At 32.7% G+C, this 26720-nt stretch overlaps 1 protein-coding gene across 5 annotated transcripts in view; it reads right to left on the minus strand.

Annotated features, from left to right (window-relative positions):
* Window positions 1-12144: 12144 nt before the first annotated feature.
* Window positions 12145-26720, minus strand: part of LOC143246266 (nostrin-like) — a 59898-nt gene continuing 45322 nt past the window's right edge. For all 5 annotated transcript variants that reach the window (XM_076492715.1, XM_076492714.1, XM_076492718.1 and 2 more), the window contains 6 exons: window positions 21711-21819; window positions 19713-19804; window positions 18244-18372; window positions 17158-17302; window positions 15297-15434; window positions 12145-14269 (listed from right to left, as the gene is read on the minus strand). In XM_076492715.1, the coding sequence (XP_076348830.1) occupies window positions 14160-14269; window positions 15297-15434; window positions 17158-17302; window positions 18244-18372; window positions 19713-19804; window positions 21711-21819 (723 nt within the window). In that variant the 3' untranslated portion in view covers window positions 12145-14159. The remainder of the gene's footprint in view (window positions 14270-15296; window positions 15435-17157; window positions 17303-18243; window positions 18373-19712; window positions 19805-21710; window positions 21820-26720) is intronic.

Here is a 26720-nt window from a genome sequence, read left to right on the forward strand (position 1 = left end):
AGGCATATATAGAATTCCTATATGCTTCTGATATATTACTTACAGTGTCGCATATAAGGTGCCGTTCAGGTAAAAAATATTTTTTTAAAAATTGCAAAGTTGATTACCATTTCTTAGTCATTGAAGACTGAAATTATATTACGTGAAAGACAAAGAGATTTCATTCTTTAGGTTAAAGCATTTTAGTGAATTGATATTCTAAAATCTATAATAAAACCGCAAGATGGTAATAGTGTGAGATATTCAGAAGACGAACAAAATGGAAAAGATAGTAAGGAAAAAGAAATTTCTACTTCATCGCAAGTGTTAAGTTATATTAACGCTATCAAATTGTATGCAAAGATGAAGGGGTAAAATGAACCTAATGAAAAGACCGTAGAGCTTGCGTTCGCTTTTAACTGCAAGAGAAAGTCCATTAAAAAAACGAAACAGTCGAAATAGGACACTTTCTTCAAATAAATTTGATTAAGATTTTGTGTTCTTATGTATATTTTGAATGTCTATTTTTGTTCTTATTCTGAAAAATATAACGTAAACAATATAATAACTTTATTCACAAACGTCTTACTTCCCTTGAGTCAAGCAAGTATAACTTTCCACTAAAAAACAATGTATAATTAAGAAAATGCATGTTCGCTGCCTAAGCCGGAAATTTTTCTCGGTCCCATGCGATTTCACCTTAGACAGATTTTACCGTATTCTGAAGAAAACTGATATTTAAAATCGTTAGTTAGGCACTCTTTGCGAAGGAAGGTTTTAAAAGGAGTTTTGTGAAGTAAAGGTATCTTAAAACGAGACACAATTTGAAATATTATACATATATCAATGAACACTTGATTCAGATTGGAGAAGAGAGCAGCGCATAGACACAATTAGAAATAGTCTAGCAATGAACCTAAAACATTCAATAACCTTTTTTTTTTTCATTCCATCGGATCTTCTCTGTTGTTGCAGGTTAAGCTAGTGTTCAGGTATACAAGGTAGCTAAGTCACACACCGCCACGATATTTTAAAGTCCCACCCTTACTATGACATTATTTAATAGTGTTTCACTAAATCTCTTTCTCTCCCTCTCTCGTTTTTTTTTTTCTTCTCTACCAGTTTGCGGAAGTAATCTTTTAACATCGTATTTTGAAAACAATGGTTGATATTTTCAACATCTATTAAGGGCAGAACTTAGAAAATCATGGTAATACGTGACACTAACATTGTTTTGTATTATTTTTCTTTGCTCTCGTGTTAGTATGAAACTATTACAACAACAAGAAATAAACATCTTTGCTTGTTTGTTTAAGAAGTAGGTATTGTTTAATAGAAACTACACGTTTCTAGCATCAGATTCAAGCATGATATTGTAGCACTTTGTATTCTTGTCTCCAAAACTGCGAGTGGTATGCATTTCCTAATGTATAAGTTTAATATCGAATTATCCCGTAGTTTATCTTTAAAGGATTTCTCTAAGTTTGTTTTTTGTTATTATTTCTTCATACAACGTTTTTGTTGTTTTCTCTTAAGATATGACTGATTGGTGAACAGTCGTTAATGTACAGACGGCAGTCGCTTAATGTGAAGGAGTGAGACTGTACCCAATAGAGTGGCACATATTCGACTTATTTAAATGTCATTACACCTTTCAACCACACCTATAGATCGGACCAATATCAGCTATGTGTATATGGAACGGTATCCATTGTTTGTACAATGAAGCTTTGTCGTCATCGCTCCAGTTTTACTCTTTTCAACTGAATATAATTGATTTGTCCAAAAGGCAGCAGGGGGTTCTTCATGGCAGAAGGATAGTTTTTAGATTACAAGCCGGCATGTTGTAATTACAAGATCTACCTGTTGCGAACAAATGTTTTGGGTTGAAGCAAGGGAATTGATTACAAGGGCAGAGACGCCTCCCTCAAGTCCGACCCACTGTTCAGTGCAAAGCTTACCGCATAAGCCCTCGCGGGCTTAAAATATTAATTATCCTATACCATTGACACTAATTACGGCTAATGCGAAGCGAGACGGATCGTATTAAAGTTAACTTCTTCCAACTCCGGAAGGAGAGACCTAACACTGGTGGACGAGAATATTAGTTCTCATAACCCACCAAAATTACATCCTTTATTGGTTACCATCTGGAGTAGTCGGCATCGGTTTCCCTTCTAAACTGACTGCGGCACCACTACCATGTAATTATTAGTGACCTTAACTTAGCCAATAGCTTTGTTATTTCTTTAGGCACAGAATGAACCGCGTAACAGCTTTATTATCCAAGCGTACACTTATACATATATATATACAGGGTGTTCGGAAAGTCACTGTGCACTTATATATTTATTAACAGACATGTTTCAATATAGAATACAGGAGGTAAATATGAATGACACTTATAAACAATGTTGGAAGTGACCTCCGTTGGCATCAATACAGGCCTGGATCCTTCTTATTTTGTTTCTAAACACCGCTATCAGTTGCTGGCTTGAAATAGACTGAATAAAATATGATTACAAAACTGTACGGTGACTTTCCGAACACCCTGTATACACACACACACACACAAATACGTATATGAATGTACAGAAGTACACTGTGCCATATCTACAGTGTCACGTTCATCTCACAGCTTCTACAGTGTCACGTTCATCTCACAGCTTCAACTAGTTACAGAACTTCAATAACTACTTTATATTATTGCTCAAATTAACATTTATGTACGTTGTTGGATAAAATTCAAGTTCTCTGGTTGAAACACATGGACACTTACTTACCTTAGTTACCTATAATAGTAATTAATCGAATAGGGTAAGAAGATAGGTCGAAAATAAATAAATATTGACAATCAATAAAAACAGTATAAAATACTATTCAATAATTTCACAGAAAACTAAAGTATTGTATTATGTATGCAAAAACATACAAAATGCAAATTGAATTGTTTACTGTATGCTATAAAGTCCTAAGTCATCCGAATGCCAAGAATGTTTCACGTAATAACTAATAAACACATTATACAGATACAGAAAAAGTCACTAATGCTGTTATGTTTAGAATCTGTAAGCTTCAGCCCATAGAAAAAGTATAAATAAACAATTACTTTCGGCAAATATTGGGGAAGAGAAATTATACTTGGGCCCTTAAATGTAATTATTGTGAAGGTACGTGTCTCTTCCATACAGTTCCGACATCTGCACAGCTCTCAAGATGTGTTGAACAGACGAAATTAAGTACCATTATAAATGCCAGCCACAAGACGCGAAATATTAGTGTTAATTTATGTGAGTCACCAGTTGACGAGTTGTGTTTAATGTGCAAAATTAGGTCCTGTATAAACTTCGATCATAAGAAAAAGGGAAATAGTATTTATGAATAAAAATAAATATTTTTAAGTGTTTGTTTTGATTTCGCGCAAAACTACACGAGGGCTATCTGCGCTAGCCGTCCCTAATTTTGCATTGTAAGACTAGTGGGAAGCAGCTAGTCATCACCACCCACCGCCAATTCTTGGGCTACTCTTTTACCAAAAATAGTGGGATTGACCATCACATTATAATGCCCCACGGCTGAAAAGGCGAGCACGTTTGGTGTGACGGGGATTCGAACCCACTACCCTCAGATTACGAGTTGAATGCCTTAACCCACCTGGCCATGGCAGCCCATAATTTTAAGTGAAACAATCAGATCTTTCGCAATAAAAAAAAATTGTCGTTGAGCATACATCAGGCCCAAATTTTAATTTATATTTCAAACAGTATATTAGATAGCAGTAATATGAGAAAACCAGTAAAGAGACAACATTAAGTTGGATGAATTTATTTTTTAGTTTCTTGGAAGACTTGTAACTTCACAGTAATAAGTATTTTACCGTTTTCCGTTACAAATCTAGAAAAATCTTTAAAGAAGTGAGAACAAAACTACCATAGTAGTAATTCAAACAAATATAACCGATTTTAATGCTCTATATATAATATCACACCTTTATCTTTGCTTTCAGGTACAAACGAAAGGCTTTCCCTCTCTTCAACAGCGAATTGTGTACTTAAATGACGAATGTTTAAAATACTATTAATATTATTATTCCATTCTAAAATATCACAAAACTCGTAGAAGTGCCATTATCATAACCTTTATAAATGAATAACTTAAAACAACGTGAATTTTGTTTTAATCACATTTGATTGTTTGTACTCACGTTCATAAAACGAAATTGTTGTGACTGTGACTAAACTAGAACCCGTAGTTATTTCAACTAATGTTTGATTTTACAAACTTACAACGTGTTGTTTATCTTACAGCTTAAAGCTACACAATTATAAAACTTACACTCTGTGTTGTTTTCTCTGTATTGAAGATAATGTTAGCGTTTACAGACAAAAGTATCGTATATTACCGCTTGTGTTATGTTTCTGTTTAAATGAAACCTTTTGTGTTAATTCTATTTTTCCATTAAGTAAAATAAGTTTACTTCTCATCCTCTATATTGTCCTGTCCTCTGATCGGACTTTCAACGCTACAGTTCGGGATTCGATCCCCGTTAATAATAATATTCGAATATTCTCACTCATACTGTCATTATATTTCGTAAAACACGATACAATGTTCATAAAAATCAACGCTGATTATGTTTATTTTTGTGTGAATTGAATAGAAATTGTATTAATGCACATTATTCTCCCTTATCGCAAGAAAATTACATTTCAACTTCTTAAAACCCGTTTCTTCTACAGTCATTAAAAGATAATAAAACACAATGACATTTCTCAACAAGAAATTTAAGGTATTTCGATAAAACTTAATGATAAGTCTCAGTACATGATTTTAACTGTTTTTAACATATCTAGTTTAAAGTTCCATTGAATACCATATTTGGATTATCCATGATAACTTTGGCTTTCATTTTTATGAGATAATTAGACGAGAAATAAGACAATAATATTTAGTTATGATATGAATATAAGTATTTTGATATGAAACGTAAACAGCTGTACAACGGAAAAAAAGGCTTAATAAAATTTCGTTGTCTCATTTCAATATAATCTCAACCTCAAATGTAATTAGTAAAGTCAATCTCGTGCTGACAGACAGCTTCAAGTTTTATTGTCTAATTCACAAATGTTATATGGTCCACTATCAAGTCTATATAACTGAAGAACATTATTTCAATATTACTACGAGTAACACAGTTTTTGTTTTCAAACAAGGTGAAAGCACTTATACATGTAAAATAGGCAGAGCTCAGCAAAATGTTCTATTAAGTAAGTATCGAATTTACAAAAAAAGGTATATTAACCAACCATGATATTTTTATTGGTAACCATTGTTAATGACATCTTTAGGTCAAGGAAACATGTTTTTGTTGGAAGGACCTTGATAGATATCAAATAGAATTAGTAAACCATAATATTTTTATTGGTAACCATTATTAATGATATCATTAGGTCAAGGAGACAGGTTTTTGTTGGAAAGACTTTAAAAGTTATCAAATAGAATTAGTAAACCATGAGTTTTTATTAGTAACAATTATTAATGGTATCATTAGGTCAAGGAGACAGGCTTTTACTACAGGCTTTTTGACCTGCATATTGATCTTTAATACAGGTTCTCAGACCTTACGACTGAAAGTAAAGAAGAATATATAGTATTTCACTGTATCTGCTATACACAAAGCTGAAGAGGTATTTTTTGTCCTCTATCAGGACTCATCAAGCTGGCTGGAAAACGACAGACATAGTAACGGTTGAGACACTATTCGTATTAACTACCCGTGAAAACAACAAATGTTATGGTGTGAATTAGATTAAGTTGACGAAGCGTGATTAATATCAATTTTGTTTAGTTCACTTACAAATCAGAATTATTACTTACTTACTTTAATCAATTATTTATTACTATTTTTTTTTTAATACATTCTTCGTCATTGATAAGGTATGGTAAATTAGCCAATAGTCTTATTTCTGATACCACAGCGTCATTGTGTTAAGATCGCATCGGTAATTCTAAAACTTTACGGCTAAAATAAATGTAATCATATTTATATCATACTATACCTTTTGAATTCAGTGCCGACTAGGCCTCTTCGTCAATACCATCACTAATCAGGCCGCCTGCCATATGAGATATGACAAACACAGCATTAATTGAGATGCTATTTATGTCATAAAACTACATGAACAACATCTAATAGTATCAATGGTATGAACAAGATTAAGTTGATGACGTTTAATTTTTAAACCATGGGCAGGCTCGCTTTTAATAAGTGCAAACTTCGTATAATGCTTACCTAACAATATTTGCATTTTGATGGAGATTGAGCTGTTATTTAAGAACTGTACACACGTATATGATTTAAAAAGAAAGAAGAAAAAACGTTAATGTACATTTTAAACTAAAAGTAAGAACGTGTGATCTATAATGGGAATAAACACTGGACAAAAAATAGTTCTAAGTTGTTGTTGTTTTCAGCATGAGAAGTCACTCACTGAATTATCTGCACTCTGTCCACTGTGGGAAATCTAACCATGGATTGTAAGTCTGTCGATGTGTCAATGATCCTGCAAAAGGTGCAACATTACTACGTATTTAATGTTTATGAATGTTATTCCTCTAAGTGAAATATTCCTAAATTATCTATTTTGTTGTGTTATAATTGTATAATTAAAATTAAAGAAAAACCGCCATTTAACTTCATATGCTGCTGTATATTAGCTGGAGTAACCGTCTCCTAGACTGAAGTAAAATTATGATTAATGAAAGTTTATCTTGGAACACGAAAAGTTTCTTCCCTAATATGTAATTAATAAAAATAAATGAGATCGTGTTTGGATGCATATTTTACGTCTTTTAAAGTGCTTTGAACAAAACTCCTGGATGTGGCAAAAATGAAGCAGTTAAGTTATTCTGATTTAGGTAAATGTTTCACGCTTCTAACCAACCTTTCTTCCAACTGACCATTTTTTGGACGCCCTGTCACTAAGTCTCTGGTGCAAGCGAATGGTCTCACGAACAGTGCGTTGCATGTGGTAAAAATTATAAATGTTTCGTTTACCGATTTGCATCTTGCATTTCTAATAGCCTTATAATTTCTTCTCTGTCATATTCGTACAATTCTAGGCTTCTTCGATACACGAGTCTTCCTATACTTTTGATAGGGTAATGCATTTATTAGTATTCCTTTTGTTTTATCAGAATAGAGTACAGTGGAACCCCTCTAAAGCAACCACCTTCGGGATTGAGACAAACGGGTCTGATTAGAGGGGTTCCACTGAACATAATTAAGGATTATGTAAACAAAAAAAGGGACTGTGATTGAATGACCGTTTTCAAGAGGTGACCGGATCTGAGGAGTGGCCGCTTAGAGGGCTTCCACTGTATTAATAACCGCTGGTTTTCTTGCCTTGGATGTTTAAAGTACACATTAGATCATAGGTATGTATTTTGACTACGTATGAAGCTAAAGTTTATTGCAGAGTAAACACATGGAACTTCACATTTACAACACAACTGAAACAAACGTTTCAAAATAAAGTAAGCCCATTATCATAAAGCATACAAAAAATTAGTCCATCAGATATGAAATGATATTCATGTATAACTTGGTGGTCACAACATTTAACTTTAAAGAATTTCGTTGCATGTAGACCAATCAAAAAGAAATAGCGGTAAATCTGAAGGCTTATGACACTACAAAACGAATTTCTATACCTATGGTGGATACAGCATAGATAGCCCATTCTGTAGTTTTGTGTTTAACAACAAACAAACAAGTTTGTTGCTCTTTTTTTTAATTTTTATTTGAAATGCAATTCTGATATGACACAGTGTTTAACCCAATGATGAGAAATATGATAAAAAATAGCAACTACAGAACGTAGTCGTTACATTTATATGTATAATTTCATATGTATTTGATGATAATAAAATTTAAAAAAATTCATTGGTTTCACTTTCGCAGCATCTTCAAGTGGTACATGAAATTAAAGTTCTCTTACAATTATCTGAAGTGTAAGAGCCGTTTTATCTAACTTTGTTATGAAAATATGCAAGTCTCTCTACTATGCACTAGAAATTCTGAAAGACAAAAAATATATCTATGATGAAGTTTATCTTAATTATAGTCTATCAAAATTTGCCACATCTGCTGTAAAGTGTATAAAAGCGTCATCTTGAAACGAATTTCTAAATTATGATCTCCGAATAACTGTTTGTACTCTCTTAACTACTGATATCGCTATTTATTTCAGTTGCATTTTATGTTACAGAAGTTTAAACTAAAATATTCCTTTCATAAATATATTAATTGTTTCCTTTACAACGAAGACCTCAGTGGCACGGCGGCATGAGTGCAGACTTTTAACAGTAGACAAGTTTTCAGTACACTCAGTGAGCAGATAATAGCTTTGTACTTACCTTCAAGAAAGTCACGATGATCAAAATGTCTATTCTAAAAACGGTATTTTGGGTTTTAAAGAATAAAATACATATTTTTATATTATGTAAATACGCTGTTTTATTACTCTTGAATTCTTATTCAGTTATTTGATACATTTATTTCTATAAGTGTACAAAATAATCAGTGGAATGGAAACAAAAACAGACTCCGATATAAGAGGCCATAACTCTAAATACTTTCTACCCCAAGTAGGCCCGGCATGGCCTAGCGCGCAAGGCGTGCGACTCGTAATCCAAGGGTCGCGGGTTCGCGTCCGCGTCGCGCTAAACATGCTCGCCCTCCCAGCCGTGGGGGTGTATAATGTGACGGTCAATCCCACTATGCGTTGGTAAAAGAGTAGCCCAAGAGTTGGCGGTGGGTGGTGATGACTAGCTGCCTTCCCTCTAGTCTTACACTGCTAAATTAGGGACGGCTAACACAGATAGCCCTCGAGTAGCTTTGTGCGAAATTCCAAAACAAAACAAAAACCTCAAAAGATGTTTGGCAAACAGAAGACAGTACTTCCAATTCGGTGTATCTAGCTTTCTCAGGTGACTCAAAGAAAGATCACAGGTGGGGATAGTAATAAGCCATGGTGGGTTTGGATTGGTTTGAATTTCGTGCAAAGCTACATAAGGGCTATCTGCTCTAGTCGTCCCTAATTTTGCAGTGTAAAACTAGAGGGAAGGCAGTTAGTCAACACCACCCACTGCCAACTCTTGAGCTACTCTTTTACCAATGAATAGTGGGATTGGCCGTGACATTATAACATCCCCACGGCTGAAATGGCAAGCATGTTTGGTGCAACGGGAATTCGAACCTGCGACCCTCAGATTACGAGTCGAGCACCGTAACCACATGGCTATGCCGGGCTACCATGGTGGATGGGCTGAACAGTGGAGACTGCAACATCATCCAAGAACAGACCCAATTCAGCCATCTGTGACTGGACATGGAGGCCAAAAGGAATAATGGCAGACTGTCTATTCTGAAAAACATAGCCCAATGAGTAAGGAAGACACAACTCCAGGTGGGATGCTATGGTAAGGATCGAAGTTTTGAAGCATAGAGTAAATAAAGTTGCAAGCGACAGAGTGAAGAGGAGGTTTGTGAGATTCAGTGTACAAGCTCTGGACTGGAGAAGTGTGGAAAGTCCCCGTGCAAAGCCAAAGCTTTAGATGGTGAACAGGGTCCAACATCTTCAATGCCGAGGTGCTGACAGTACCATAGACCATAAAAACATAGTCCAGTTTTGATCAGATGAAAGTACGATAAATCTTTAACGTAGAACATCTATCCACTCCCCAGCAGGTGGAAGAAAGGACAAGGAAGATATTGAGTGTCCTCGTACATCTGACTCGTGGGTGCTTGATGTGTGGAATGAAGGTCAGCTTACGGTCAAAGATAAGCCCCAAGAACTTTGTCTCAGGGACCACAGGAAGAACAGCATCACCGAGACGAAGCTTAGGATCGAGGTGAATGCCCCATTAGTGGCAAAAGTGCATGCAAACGGTTTTAGAGAAAGAAAAAGTGAAACAGTTTGCTGTGGTCGACTTCAATAAACAATTGAGGACAGTCTGAAGCTGCCGCTCTATTAACCTTATGCTTTACAACTTCCACATATCGTGATGCAACTGTAGGAAAAAGTTGTCCTGTGATGGCATTAATCTTCACACTGAAAAGTGTGATACTGAAAGCACAGCCTTGAGGGGGAAAAAACACTAGCTAAGTTATAATTTTGTGTGGTATATATCATAATCAATCTCACTTTATCCCTACGTTTATAATAATTAAGGAAAAGGCCAATTTGAAAGCTAAACATTTTAATTGTTTATATTACTAAAACCGAAACTGAAAGAGAAAAAAATAAGTTTTTTTTTTTGTGTTGTAGCAGTATTAGTGATTTGTAGTCCACCCTTGTTCTCAAGATCTTTACATCAATATTCTTCCTGTTAATGAGATTTCAGTGGACAAAATGTGCAGTTTCTAATTTACACATGTCCGTCTATGAAATTAGTCAGAATTCCTATAACTTGAGTATAGAAGAAACTAAAGTAGAACATTTCCTGTGATTATTGTTCTAAATAGAAACACTTTGAATAGAAGTTATTGTTCACACATTTGTTTTGAATAGTTCTTTAATAACAAAACACAGCGTAATAGACTAGACCCGTAAGTTGATTCTGCTATTTGAATTTTTAAGCATTTAAGGTTGAAGGTATTTTAATACTATTTAATTCGTAAATGTGTAAAAAATGAAATGCTACGGACAATTTTAAAATTGTTTTTCAGAATATTTAGAGCTATATAGTAGGTCAGAATGAAATCAATTTAATGTTGTTTTTTATTATTTGATCTCTTTTGCAGGTTTCGAGTAAAACTGTTATCGTATTCTATGAAAATTAATTATTTTGCTCATGTAATATTTTAGTGTGAATGACCAACACATTTTTCTAGTAGAAGTGTGAATAAATGTGTCAAGTAGCATGAATGAAATGTGTCAGAGATTCGATCATATCACATTTGTTTGATAATATATGTATTAATTTTCCTTTGAACCCTAAGTTGTTTGAATATTTTATAATATACTGTTCTAGGGTGAAAACTGTTTAATGTTAAGTTGTATTTGAGTAAACATAATCATTCGATTTTTCGATTTTTTTTTTAGTAGTATGTGACTTTAAACTTTATTTGATCTGGTCTGGCATGGTCATTTGGTTAAGGCTGAACCCTTTTAGCCGTGGGAGCGTCATTATGTAACAATCAATCCCACTTCCTTTTAGTCTTGAACTGCTAAATTAGATACGGCTAGAGTTGATAACCTTCGCGCAGCTTTGTACAAAATTAAAAAAAAAAAATTACTTGATCTTTTGTTCCTGATCTTGCGGCCATCTGGTAGTTCAGCAGTAAGGGTTAGGGTTTATAATGCAATGAATCAGGTTTCCATAAAAGCACAGATAACCAATTCTATAGTTTAGTGCTTAACAAAAAATAAGCAAACAAATGTATCCTACAAGGATCTCTTCCAAAACAGTTTCATATCATCATGTGATTTAATAAACTTTCTAAAGTGACCACAGTTAATGGCTTATTGTCAATAACTTAAATTATATTAAAGATAACCTTAAAAACTACAAATTCCAGACCAACAATGGCAGAAGAAAAACAAAAAAACACAAACACTACAGTAACAAATAAGGTTGCAAGAGAACCTCTCCATGAACAAACCACGATCTTTAATCTTCTTAATGAATGAGAAGAAATTAAGTAAATAAGCTGAGGTCCAAGCTCTTTAATAAAGATAACTCTACCCTTAATTGAATAGTACATTAAAACTCTGTTCAAGGCTTTTGAATATTCTAAATAACTTATTTCTGAAAATTTATAGCACTTCTTACAGACAGGCATGTGATTGTACTCATGTAAAGAATATCAGTTGATACATCTACATCTGTACTGGATGATCTAACAAGGTATTTGTTATTTATAAGTTGTCTACACGTAATAAATTATCTTATGCTGAAATCTACATAGAGAAAGAAAATCTTCCAGTAACTGAAAACTCTAAACATCCAGTTAGTTGGTAAAACGTTCCTGATTATCAAAAGGTTTTTATAACATGTTTTTAAGTCTTTAAAACCATTAACACTTTACTAGTTGTTTAGTAAGTAGTGTATAGAATAGAATCATAAAACATTGGTAAGAAACAACAAGAGACCATAAAATTTGAAATAAATTTGCTTTATTAGGTTTTAGTGAGCATTAGTTTGAAAAATATACAATGTTAATTACAAAACAGGTGTTTCAAAAGTAATTTTTGCATTTCAGATGACTGGAGGAGAGAAATTTGTTTAACTCAATACACAGACCAACTGGACCATGAAGAAAACAATGTACACACACGTTACTCCGACTTGTTGAAAACTCCCTCAATATGACTCTGGATGATAGCTTTTAAACTTTTAGGTAAATGAAATATTATTACATACTATACTCTTATGCTGATGTCTTCACACAGTAAAATTAGTTTGCCAATGAAGTTCATAGCATTGTGCCAACTTGTTTTCTGGACACAGTAATTTAAACAATGGAAGTGACATTTGAAACAACCAGCATATAACAATATGAAAGATTAAACTTCATTCTCTTTTCTTTGTCATGGTAAAATTATCACTTCATAAAAACGTCCATTTTAATTGTTTAGCTTTTAAAATATTTCTAGCACTCTATCTTAAGTTTCATGTGGAATAATAAAATCTTTATTTACAATTTTAAATTTCAAATAAAAATAAGTTTTACATTTATATTTTAAGCGACAAGCACACAAAATGATCAATGTTAAATTTTCTGTATTTAAATACACAAACTGAATTGAAAAAGGTGTTTAAAAACCACTTTTGTAAGATGTGAAGGTGTGGTCTTTTACCTTAAAAATGTGGATCTTTTCTTCTATATAAAGATTTTAAATGATTTATCTCAGCCTAAATAAAACTATTCAAAATGTAAGAGAGCAAAATCAAAGTCAAGTGTTTATTTTATAAAACTTCCCTTGAAAGGTCAGCAGTAAACATACAGACTTAAAATGCTGAAGTCTAGGGTTCAATTTCCCAAAGGGGACAGAGCACCGATAGTCCACTGTGTATATTCACTACAAAATAAAACAACAATTAAACAGTAGAAGACTGTGAACGTTTTAGACTTATTAAAATATTGATGGTAATTTTTTGACATTCCCCCAGCCACATCCCTGGTTTGGTATAGCTAAAAATTACATTGAGAGTTATAAAATAACGATAGAATATAACATAAACAAGTAATGTCATAAATAAAACCATAATATATTTCTTATAATTCATTTATTTCTACAAAACCCTGTTTCTAACCAAAGTGCCCTAAAAGTTTGAAAATGTTATTTTATTATGTCTTAACTATCTACCAGTAACCAAAGTAGTCTAAACAAAAATCAAGTAAATGGAGACCGTACAGAAGAATGAATTTGATTCTGATATCAAAAATGCAGTTAATTTAGGCATATTAAGCATAATTCTATATTTAATATCTTTTCAAATACAACATTTTAAATTTTAATTCTCACTTTTCCAAAATTATTAGTTTTCAAAGAAAATACTAGGATTTTAAAATGCAAAACTTTAGTTTCTCAAATCCAACATGTTCCACATAAACTTAAAAATAACTCATTAAACAGCTAAATACTGTTTAATTTAATGACAGTATAACAAAAAACACAGGTTGTAAATATAAATAAAACAACTGTGTGCAAAAACATAAATCCAGAAGCAATATTTAACTTTTTTCTACTGTACAATGGAAGTGTTTATAAAATTATCCAATGAGCTCTACTGTTAAGAGAAATCCACATATTACTAATTAAACTAAAATACATTTAGATATATTAGCTTTGAAAACATTTCCACAAAGCACCATCACTACTGCATGCTATTTATTGCCCAGTCAAATATTTGTATTGAGCTTCAATACATAATAAGGTTCACATTTTGGGAACCTTCAAGAACACACTCTATTCATTTTTTAAAAATTTATATAAAAAACGAAACATTTAAAGAAAATGAAACTAGGTCATCAATAAATTCTCGTTAATGTAGTTTTTTAACTCTTTCAATTATATGAAGCTACTGTTGATGCTTGAGGTATATTGATGCCCAAACCAAAATTAGTATTATAACTTTTCAATATAAAGCTCTTTTGCATCAAAATTAACTTAATATTCAATTTCTTCAACATAAGTGGATGGAAACAGCCCAACAACCCCATTAAGTTCACCTTCCCACCAATCATCACCACTCTTCCTTTTCAAACAAATTATGTCACCTACAGAAAGACAGGAAAAACATTTAAAATTATTGCATTATTTTAATTTAGAAAACTATAAACACAGAAAAAAACATTAAAAATTATTGCATTATTTTAACTTAGATAACCACAAACACTTAAGTCACCATCTTTTATATTTCAATGGAATAAATATACTTTTAATTCCCCCCCTCCTTGGCACTGCAGTATGTCTGCAGACTCACACTACTAGAAACCTGTTTCAATACCTGTGGTGAGCAAAGCACAGATATTTTGTAGCTTTTGTTTAATTTTAAACAAATGAATAAACAAAACAAAAATATACTCTTAATGTATCTTGCATTCCTTCTTTCCTTCTAATATGGATTAGCAGCTCATCATTTAAGCATAAATATCCCTTTTGTACAAGACTAACATTTAATGTTAAATAGTTCATGTCCTTCCATTTATATTTGACTGAAACATGATGATGTATATTTTTCTTTGACATTAACATGTTCTCATTAAGTCTAAATTATACTTTTACAAACAGCACTGTGAAACAAAATTTGTATCTGTTTCTATATTTTACACACATTTGTCATAATTTTAACATATTAAGTATAATATTTATAATCATTTGTTAATACATCATTTAGAATTGTATTTTTTTTGTTTGTTTAGAATTAAGCACAAAGCCACACAATAAGCTATTTGTGCTCTGCCCAATGTGGGTATCAAAACCTGGTTTTTAGCAGTGTGAGTCTGCAGACATACCACTGTGCTACTGGGGAGCTTAGAATTGTAAAATTATAATAACTGATTTTGAGAAGTATTCACATATTGCTATTTTTAATTAGGCATATCATAATTATTATAACAATATAAAGTTCACAAAACAAAAGAATTCTCATGAACTCAGTTTTATCAGCTTGTAAAATTGTTTTAGTCTAACTTGCTACTCAGTCAGAGATAAAATTTTTCACATGTTGTGTTTTAATTTCAAGTTCTTGTCAGAATAGTTGCTTTGCATCCTGGTTTCAATACAGCTTGACATTTTACTAACCTGAATGAAGTGTTAATTCATCACTTAAGTTTGCCTGATAAGTGTATATGGCTCGACAGTATTGTAGAGTCTCTGTACTAGAAGGCTGGCTTAGTTCTGAAGGTGAATGTTGAACTGAGCCATACACAGATGAAGAATCTGAAAAACATTCGTAGTTAAAGAATTTTACATTTCTATTTAAAACAAGATAGCTATGTTGATGTTTATTGAATTTTTGCTCCTTAGAATTAATGATTTTATCTGTTTTATTCTGTTAATGACTGAAACAAATATACAACCCTAGAATACTGATATGTATTTAACTACAGATATTAGTTTAATTTAGACAGTGCACCACAATACAAGTTATTCTCCCCATGCCTCTGTTAAACAGCGATTTTTTACAACTAGCTCTGTATATTTTAATATCAGCTTCTAACAACAAAGAAAAAAAAGTAATATTATATTTGCTATACAGTGATTCAATTCAGTAACAAGTGTAAAGGCTTATAACCTTAAAAATCAGGTTTCATTACCCAAGGTTGGAAAAGCATAGATAGCCAATTGCATTCATTTAACATGTTTTTAAAGTCTACAACAATCAAGAATAAACACTAACATCTGAGGGCTCATTTGAACCACATGAGAAACCTGTGGGAGATGTCTATGTATGACATAGTGCAAATTTCCATTTGTATATCTCCATCTTTTGAAGATATTAGATTATTAACTTGGATGTGTGGCTGAACATTTTAACTTGACAAATTTATAATGTTATCAGCATTCAGTCTGTACAAAGGTGGTATTTCCTCATGGAATAATGATGCTAACACATTAACCCGATATTATGCAGGGTTCATCTTGGCTTTCTTTCCCCAACTCTCGAATTGTTTAACTTAGAATAAATATCTTGAAAAACTGATATGACCTGCTCTGTGCTATATTTGAAATCATGTACTACTCACATATTGATAACCAATTACTTACACTTTATTGCAGATGGTTAAATACACATCTGCTCCATCCAATGTAATAATATACTTCATATTACCATTTGTAAAATGACATATTATACACACAGCCTTTGACAGATCATCTCACATTATACTGCATCTTTAGAGAAGCTTGTATTGCTTTTGTAGGCCTAACTATTGATGCATTAACCTGCTTATATTCCAAAAGAGGTTACTACTTTAGCAAAAATGGAATATTGTGTTTAGATTATTTCCAGTGACAAGCTGTTTAACTATCTTCACTACCTCCAACCTACAACTTATAGCTAGTCATGGAGTAGACTGTTTTTCTCTGCTGAAATCATAACTTCTTTAATTTTATTATTGGAATCACATCTTCTTTTGTTTTAGAAATAAAGTTCAATACTACACATATTCCTTTCTCCAAAATGCTTAAACTTCATATCCTCAGAAAGTCCAGTAATGCAATTATTCTGAAGAGGTTTAAATTTAGGTACCATTTACTCTTGTAAATCAACATGTCTCAACTCAGTTTAAAATAACTTTTTAACCTGCAAAGATAGTTACAAGCGAAAGGAATAGTCAAGGAAAGGAAGACTGGATATGCAAATCAGATCTATATCTGATAGAAACACATTCTTCTTTAAGAGAAAGAAGAGTATGTGTATTTCTAAATGCACATTTTCAACTTTTGTTTTCAAACCATTCAGTAAGTTAACATGAAGTGCTCAAATGTTTTATACAAACTGAATTAAGTACAAGTTATTAGGGCTTCATCACTGTTCCTGTATGAAACACAAAACATCTCAAAATGTACAAATATAGAAGTCCAACATTATAAATATTTTGTTTCTAAAGTCCTGACTTATGTGTTTAAGAGAATGTTTATTGTACATCCTTAAACTCACCTAACTGTTCATGTATGACAGATACACCATCAGCTATGCCACGGTCAAGTCCAAGTGAATCACTACAAGAAGACCAACTTCCAGATGAATTTCTTCTTTCTAGCTGTGGCCATTCTGGCAGTTTTAGTAAGGTTTGTATTGCACCCTTAAACACAAAATAGTGTTATTTGAAAAGATATTTTTCAGAAAGTATATATATATATATCTTAAAAGAAATAATTGCCTAAATAAGTGAAGTATTTTTTGCCAACTACTACAATATTAAGTACCAGCCAAAAAAAAAACATTAAAGCATAACTTGTTGTTTATATATATTAAAAGAATACACTGAGAATGCTTAGGGAAGAATGTGTTTTTTATGTAAAATAAAATTTAAGTATACATATTTAAGGAATATTTATAATTTATGTTATTACATAAAGCAGGTCAGTGTACTCTTTTCTCAAAATAATACATAATATGTAACTATCCTCATTACAAAAGGCTATATATATATATAAACTTATAATGTATTGTAACTTAGACTAGCTATATACTCACAATAAACTTCTCTCTCTGGAGCCTCAGCGGTATATCTGTAGGCTTATAACATTAAAAATTTCCCATGGTTGGGAAAGCACAGATAATCTATTGTGTAGTTTTGTGTTTAAAAACAAACAAACACAACTAATTATTTACTGGTACTTCAGTAAGCTTATTAACATGTTATGTATATATATTGTGTTGTCTCTTTTAATCTAAAAAATTGTTGAAAGAGAAAATATCTTACTGATTTTATCATTATAATAACCAATGATTAAAATAACAGAATTCATTGCATAGATTTGGTGATTGAGTTGTAGTTTATGTTGAACAACTACAATAATGTTGAGAATATAAAGGGTTTATTTTGATAATTCAGAAAAACTAGAATTAAATGAATAAGTTACATGACAACACTAGCTATTTCTTTTTAATTAATTAATTTTGTTCTGACAGAAAACTGAACTTTAATAACATTCTGTGAATGTTACAATAATCCATATAAAGAGGTTTTGTAAACAATTTGCCAAAGCTAGAATATATCATTTCAGAGTACTCAGTTACCTGCTTATCTTTATATTGATGTAATGTAATAGAGAGTGGACTAACTGGATGAACCACTCCTTCTAGATCGGCCAAAACACACTGAATTTTATACCGAGTTGCTTCCAAAAACAACTGCAAAGCTTCAATCTGAAATATTTCAATGAAAATTGACAAATTTAAATATAATAAAGAGGCACTGAAGTTAAAAAAGTTTATTAAAAAATCAAACTTACAAATCGCCTGTAGTATTACTGGCTAATATCCTATCAAACTTATGTGACAGTTTTCCTTAAATTTAATTTTTAAAATTTTGTCTCTCTTCAAACATTTCATCATTTGTCAATTATTTGGTGAATATAGGTATTATTCTGTTGTAAAATATTAACTGTTAGGTGTTTAATAAATTAGATACTTAACGAGCCCACCAAATTTTTAATTAAGTTGTACTCAGGCAAAAAAAACAAACAGACTAGTTTTGGTATTCCAGGTAAACTGTTTTCCTGTTGAGATTTGGCAGAAGCCATAACAGAAAATGTTTTACAATTAGAGTTAAATTGGGTTCATTTAGCACTGATTGAGTTGTGAGAGAAGAAGGAGACTGGACACAATGTATAGCACACTGAAAACAATCTTTAGTTAAACATGTAAACTTTATCAAAATTGACATGTGCACAGAACAAAAGACATCTCTTTTACTGGATCATTAACTCTTTAAAGTTTAAGAACTTAAGAGATTTGTGAAAAACTTGCTATCTCTAGAAATTTACTTACTTGAAGAAGAAAAAAATGAGTGAGAGAACACTGTATTATACACAAAGTTTTGTAACATATAATGCCATTCCTCTTAAAGTGTGCACTACTACATCACCACTAGTTATTCCAATACAAAAATAAGAAATGACATAGCCTCAACATATCACTTGACCCACCAGTGAAAAATATCTGCCCATTTTGACATTGTATATTATAATTTACAGCAATATTCCTCATGAGAAGCCCATTTGGTACCAAAGATGAATGATCCAGAATGATAGGTAACTAATGTAAAACGATCTTATCTACTTCTTTGACTAATGTTCTACCTTAAACCTACATGCACTTATAGGCATAATTTTTTTTAAATGTTAAATGAACTTCTAACAATTCACATTACTAAGTAAAGGAGATAGAACATACCTAGTATGTCTACATACTATACTGATCTCACCATATGTTAACATTCTTCAGGGTGTTTGGAAAGTCACAGTGCACTTATATATGTATTAACAGACAAAACTGCATAGTGACTTTCCGAACACCCTGTATGTGAAATTCATAATTTTATGCAGGTTAGAAATTATTAAAGTTCAAATATTTTAGTGTATGCCATTAACAGATATTTCTTTCACCAAAGATAGCTTAGTATACATGAAGATGCAATAAATGTGCTTTAAGGACTCATTTTTGTACACATTCTACAACAGGATTAATACAAAACTTAAACTTACATGTTGAAGTTTCTCACTGACATGATCTTGTGTTCCATCAGCAACTAAAGGTGTGTGATCCTCATTAAAAACTCTAACCATGTCTTCTAATCCTAGGGAAAAAGTGAAAAAAATATTACTTTTTGTCTTGTATGTCATGAAAAGTGTTGTTAAAGAAATGATCTTTAACAAGCATTTCATTACATTCAATATTCAGTATATTACAGCTAGCAACAAGCATTCCTATTTCTAACATAGATATCCCTACAAAAGTAATATATCGTACAACTTAGAAGACAAATTAAACTCCATTTACACTTCATAATCATCTATACAGATAAAGCTTCTCAACAAATTTGTTGAGAATATTCAACATGAAGCATAATATAGAAATTACTAATTTATTTCTAGATGGGTATGTAAATTATTTTTTTGAAAGAAAAAGACACATATGAAGACTTAGCTATTTCAAGGCCAAATAACACAGTTTCAAAAGAAGGGATCATCAAAGTTCCCTGCTAAGGCAGATTAACCTGTGTAGTAACGTTTTAGCCATTGGATTTGAAACAACAACACTTTCAATTATAGTATTTAAGTGCACTTGTGTCCTAGAAAAAGTTATACATATTTGCAAAACAAAGGTTCTGAAAATGTTTGGCAAAGAATGTTAAATGAACTTTGGTACAAACATGCAAAAAACTTTATTTATACAATAGCATATGTAAATTGCCCCATTTAGTAGGCACCTTCAGAATTTTCCAATGTAACACTTACTAGCTTATGAAGCAGAGAGAAGGTTTAGGGCATGAATGAAAAGGATAAAAAAAAGTCATCATGAAGTAGACAATGCCTAGTACAATATCCTACAATCACAATATTACCTGTGTCAATGATAAATCTATATAAACATTTAGAAAGGAATTAACCACCAACCCATACCAGCTTTTACAAGTCTCTGTATCACCCCTTGAAATAAGTAGTCTCACTTCAGAAATCTGACACAGAATTATAATCAAGCATCCAAAAACTAAAAAAAAACATTAATTGGTACCCTTAACAATACAGAATTGATGTTGCATTTTTTTGTCATAAGGTTGTTTAAAGTAACTGTACATTCATCCAATGTTGATTTTCAGTCAAAAACAAAAAAACTAATTTTCAAGTATTAATTTTGTTAAACCATTAGCACCATTAAAAGAAGAAAGCAATTTGTCACAACAAAACTATTGTTGTTTATTTAGTTTTAACTAAAAGTTAAATGATGGGCTACCTGTGATCTGTCCACTACATACCATTGTAGCATCATAAGTCTTCAGACTTACTGCTGTGCCACTGGGAGGGGGGGTTTGTTTCTTGTAAAAGGTAAGTTAATGTACAAGAACTTGACATTAAAAATTAGTTGGAGTTACAACATAGATCAAATTTTAAACATTTTAAGCTTTTGAGAGCTAGAAGCTATCTTTAAGTACAAGTTAAAATAGTATGTCTAAGTGCCATAATTTCATGTCTATCATGCAACTTAGCTTGTTGTAATTCAAGGAAAGAGTATTTAGGTTTCAAAAATCTGTGTTCATAATTTAACTTGTAGTACATATGGTAAATACAATGTCCACACACATGATACAAGATTAAGTATGTGCCCTTTTCCATGGATTATTTACTAAAATCAACGAAACTCTTACCAAACCTGGATTTTATAGTGAAATATTCTGTATTGCAAAAAACAAAACAAATATTTGTTTTGTGAGAGAGGTTTGCTGTATAAACATTCTTACTGTTGATTTAGCTTTCTTTTGGTTTCTTTTATTTTTTAGGAGTTGGGCTAAAAAGAATTTTTTCATATTACAAATACACTACTCTACTTTATTAATGTTAAATTTTTTAAAGTTTTTATTTTTTCTTGAGATATAAAAGGGTTAAAGACTGTGTGTAGTGAAGCTAAAAACCTTTATGCATCACACATAAAATTACCTTTTTTCTATTGCTAGTTTACAAAAAAATCATACTTCATATTTATACCTTGTTTTCCTTTCTTTTCTAGTTCTAAGTCTTGTTGCAATAAATTTAATATTCTTTCTAATAATTCTTGTCTTCTTTCTTTCTCCATTTGAATGGAAAAATCTTCTGCCTAAAGAAGAGAAAATATAATTATAACTGCAATAAAATACAACACAAGTTCCAAATTATAGTCACACATAACAAATATCTTGATATTTATATCTATGCACGTTTATTTTATCAAGTTCAATGCTTAACTGTCATTGTATACTTTAGTAAAACTGGATTAATGTAGAGCAATGACATAGATCTACTTAACAGCAAAAAGTCCAACAACATACTTAGGATAAAATAACTCTGAGCTTTCAGATTTTGAGTTTGAAAAACAAAGAAATAGGATACAAATATAGAAATACACTATATTTATATAGTAAAACAATCTTTATGCAAAACACAAACACAAATAAAATGATGTGTACAGGACAAAGGGTGACATTTTTACTGTAGTTCTCTCTAAACTCTCTTAACTTAAGACATTTAAGAAGAATTAGTTAACATCAGAGGTTAAACTTTAGGATGAATTATTACTACTTACAAGGAAAGGTCTTAAACTTAATTCATTTATAAAATTGAGGGCTCAAACTTAAAAGGGAGAAAGCTAACATTTTCAGTTTAATACTTACCTCCACTTACATTAAACTTACTTCTCGATTTCCAGGGTTTCCACTCTTCGCCCATCTAAGCATTGAGGATGCTCGCTTCTAGTCTTTGATACACCACTTGAATGCCTTGGGCAAATTCTAATTTGCAAAATTTTCCACCAACTTCAATGAATTCTTATCTAGGTACTGTATATAAGCACCTCATCTCGATAATGCAATCCCTTTTTCGAGGCATAAACAGATTTTTAGTGGTGAGGTAGAGTGAGAAAACATCAGCAGTGGTAAGTATTATTGGAAATACATTTTCATTTTAGGAAAATGTTAACTTCCAAAACATAATTATTATCTACTAATGATATAATTAGAATCTCACACTGAGAATGTAAAAGGGCCACTGCAGGCATGACCCTTACACAAAGCATCTGTATAGAACAGGATTATACTAAGAGGGCAAATGGTACAAGAGTGGGGGAGCTGCACTACATCCACATTAGATATACCTTTCACCCAGAACTTGTTTTCTACAACTAAGGTAGAATAGAATATGTGTGTTAATCAGTACAGGCCAGCCTTAACCCAACAGATGAGGTTCCATAGTTTGGGGTTCAAATTAAAGGGTCATGGTACCTATATCCCACATTGATAACTAGGGCTATTGGACCACAATGTTATATATATTACACTTTGATTGGATCCCAACTTGTAGCCATAGAGTGGTGCATTTTATACCACCAGAATCACAATGAGAAAGTAAGCAACACCTAAGTAGATGAACTTTCTCCTCAATCTGAAAAAATCCAAAAGGCATCAATGCAGCCTTGGAATAATGGGATCGTGTATGCTGTGCTCAACCAAAGGAAGAGAATGCATCAAGTCTGCAATTACAAATATTCATCCTCACTCCCCAACCAAGTTGGCAAGGAGTATTTTGCTATTGTAACCTATAGTAATTATGTTGATAGTGGTTGCTATTGCAGAATTGAAAAAAGAAGACATATCTGTCTGAGCAACACTCACCATAGAGTTGGATCCAGTGGAAAATAAAGAGACCCTGAAAATAAAAGAGCATATGAATGAGGAAAATACTCATCTCTGGTTAAAGTCTAACAGATGTGGTGAAAATGGCTACAGGGATAGTAAAAAAAACCCAGAAGAGGAAACTGCTAGATTATGTAAGTAATGAGATAGGAAAGCATTAGGAACAGTATATATTCCAGTCTATACAATGTCTTCCAGAGGGCAGTTCAAGCAGGTGGCTAATGACAGATATGACAAACATGGTGAGATGTGACACACAGAAAATTCCTTTTCTATAACAATAATCCATTATGAACTATGTGAATTAATTAATTTACAAATCCACCTTGTGAAGATAATGAGAGGTAAGTCATGATAAATATAAGGATCCCAGTAAAGAAAAATTGATTTCTAGTATCTCAAAATGAGTTAGTACAAGCCACCTAACACTTAAGAGCACTGACAGGATGTAACAAACAATCAGGATCAGAGTAGTCATACAGGAGAGAAATAGCTAGCAAATGGATTAGTGAGAAGGAGTTTTCCCCTTCCTTGGCTGCCAGAGTCTTAGAAAAGACCTATCAAGGTAAAGCAAGACAAATGTGGAATGATAAAGAGTCCTGTGCACATGAATTGCAAACAACTCCAACCAATAACAGCCACAGGCCAACACCAACAAAAAACAGAATTTATGAAAAAGATGAAACAAAGAACATGAAGCTAAGGTCTCAAAAGGAGGATATATAACATATGTAAAACAGCTGTAAAATCCCAATTTCATAATTGAAAAGTTTATTTGGGTCAAAGAATATGAAAGGATTTTAGTAAAACTGATAGAAATGGGGATTAAAAATACTTATAATACTTTCAATACTTATAATACATAAAAATAGTAGAAAAGGATGTCTTATATAAAGCCACCATAGATGAAACAAGACCATTCTCAAACACCCCTAGTTAAAAAATGTGATATGATAGACACTTTTGAATTAAGAGGGTTTACATTCTTTTTACTACACCACTGATGATAAATATTCCATTTCTGTTGTTATATGGTCATGACAGGCCTACAAAGAGATTTATTTAAACAGAGAAAAACCTTAGAAATCAGACCTTTATGTTGAACAAAGAACCACCTAACTTCCAAGCATGAAAATTGAATTTCTAAGCATCTGGGTAGAGAATTTCTGATGAAGGTTGTCTCAATAGTTTTCCAACATGGAAGAAGTAGAAGTGGATATTCCTGCAGATACTGAAGAAGTGAAAACCACACTTGAGCTGGCTATTAAGGTGCAATCAAGAAACTTGACAGGTAATAGAATAAACTCTAGTCAGAATAGGGAGACAGTTATATAGATGTAAATCTGTCCAATCCTGACTGTATGCATCTACTGTCAGTGCTTGAGGATGAGGTATTGGTAACCAAAACAATTGCACTGGAGAATTCCATTGAGTCACAAAGTTATTGGTCACTGGGGGCCCAAACTGAAAGCAAGTCCACTGAAAAACCTCAGTGTAGTATCCATTTCATTAGAAGAATCTGAATGGCTTGAGACAAGTGATCTGCAATTAGATTCATCACTACTGGAGCATAACATGCTAAAAGACTGATACAATAGGAAGGAGCAAAGAAAAAAAATCCAAAGTACAAAAACGAAGGTCTCAAGAATGTGTGCCTCCTTGATGAGAAATCTATAACCATGGAATTGTCTGAATGTATCATGACAATTTCTTCCTTCAAGAGAGACAGATCTTGAATCACTATCCAATGCACTGCAAGAAGTTTGAGAACGTTGATATGGAAGGTAGTTTTGTCTTCTGTCCTGGAACTCCTGAACATGAAGGTAAACTCCCCATCCCTGAAAAGATGCGTATGTGAACATATGGATTTTGGAATGGGTATCCCAATATTAGTGTTGCTGTGATCCAACCTGATAATTGACAATGTCACTCCTGAGTAATAAAATAGGATGATCCAAAGAATTGGAGTGCATGACTGAAAGGACCTCATATATTCTCAAGCTCAAGGAATGAGAGGCTTGAGGGTTGCCCACATCCTCAAAAGAGAGAGAACCATCTACATAGCAGGAAAAGGGAATAGAAGCAAATGCCTAATGGCTCTTTCAATGGATTGAACCCTGATAGGGGTTGATTGAGCATGACTTAAGTGAGTATTGAAAAACACACAAATGGATGAGATACTGCATCAGTGATAAAACAGACTTCTCCAATCTGATAAGGAAGCCCATTTTTGTGCCTTCTGAAAGGAAAATCTGGGATTGTTGTTATGCTAATTGAAGGGATGGAGCCAGAATGAGTCAATTATTCACAAGTGCAAAGGCCCAAGGAATGAAAGTGATGAGAAAAGGTTCAAATAACCCTATAGAAAACAAAGTGCTGATACAAAACCAAAAGAAAGAGTTCAGAACTGTAACAACACCTGACCCTTGTGCACAAACGTAAGAATCCTTTGGGAAAATTCTGCTTTAGAATATGAAGATAAGCATTGATAACACTGAACTTTGTCATCTAGAGCCCTGGTGTAAAGTGACATCATAGGTTGAGAAAAGATTCTATTGGGAAGGAATGAGGATTTAAACATTGGTTGAGTCAAGATAGATTGAGTATTAGACACCAATCTCTTGCATTTTTGGGCACCATGAATAAATGGGAATAGAATCCTGAAAAATGGGATAGACCCTATTTACTGCTTATTTGACTAACAACTTTCTTATGGCCTGGGAACAGAGACCTACTCACTGTTTGTTTGTTTGTTTTTTAATTTTGCACAAAGCTACTCGAGGGCTATCTGTGCTAGCCGTCCCTAATTTAGCAGTGTAAGACTAGAGAAAAGGCAGCTAGTCATCACCACCCACCGCCAACTCTTGGGCTACTCTTTTACCAATGAATAGTGGGATTGACCATCACATTATAATGCCCCCATGACTGAAAGGACGAGCATGTTTGGCGTGATGGGGATGCAAACCCGCGACCCTCAGATTACAAGTCACACACCTTAACATGCTTGACCATGCTGGGCCATCTTCTTACTGTAGATCTGTTGAAGATAAAAAGGCAAAAGGATGAGCAAATAGCAGTGAAGGTGATTTAAAATTAACTAATCATGAAGCCAGAACATGGGATAGCCATGGATCTCTGCTGAGAGAACTCCAGATGTTCAAGAAGTGATGTTATCATGCTCCCACTGCTTTCCTGCCCCAGGGATAATCATCAATGCCATTGTCATTGGTTTGCCCAAGAATAGAGATGGACCCCTAGTATGAGAACTATTAGACCTGGGAATCAAAAGGCTGATACTCTCAAATTAGAGCCAGGAGGATGAGAAGCCAGT

Source organism: Tachypleus tridentatus, chromosome 3, assembly GCF_004210375.1.
Source record: "Tachypleus tridentatus isolate NWPU-2018 chromosome 3, ASM421037v1, whole genome shotgun sequence".
Classification (NCBI taxonomy): domain Eukaryota; kingdom Metazoa; phylum Arthropoda; class Merostomata; order Xiphosura; family Limulidae; genus Tachypleus; species Tachypleus tridentatus.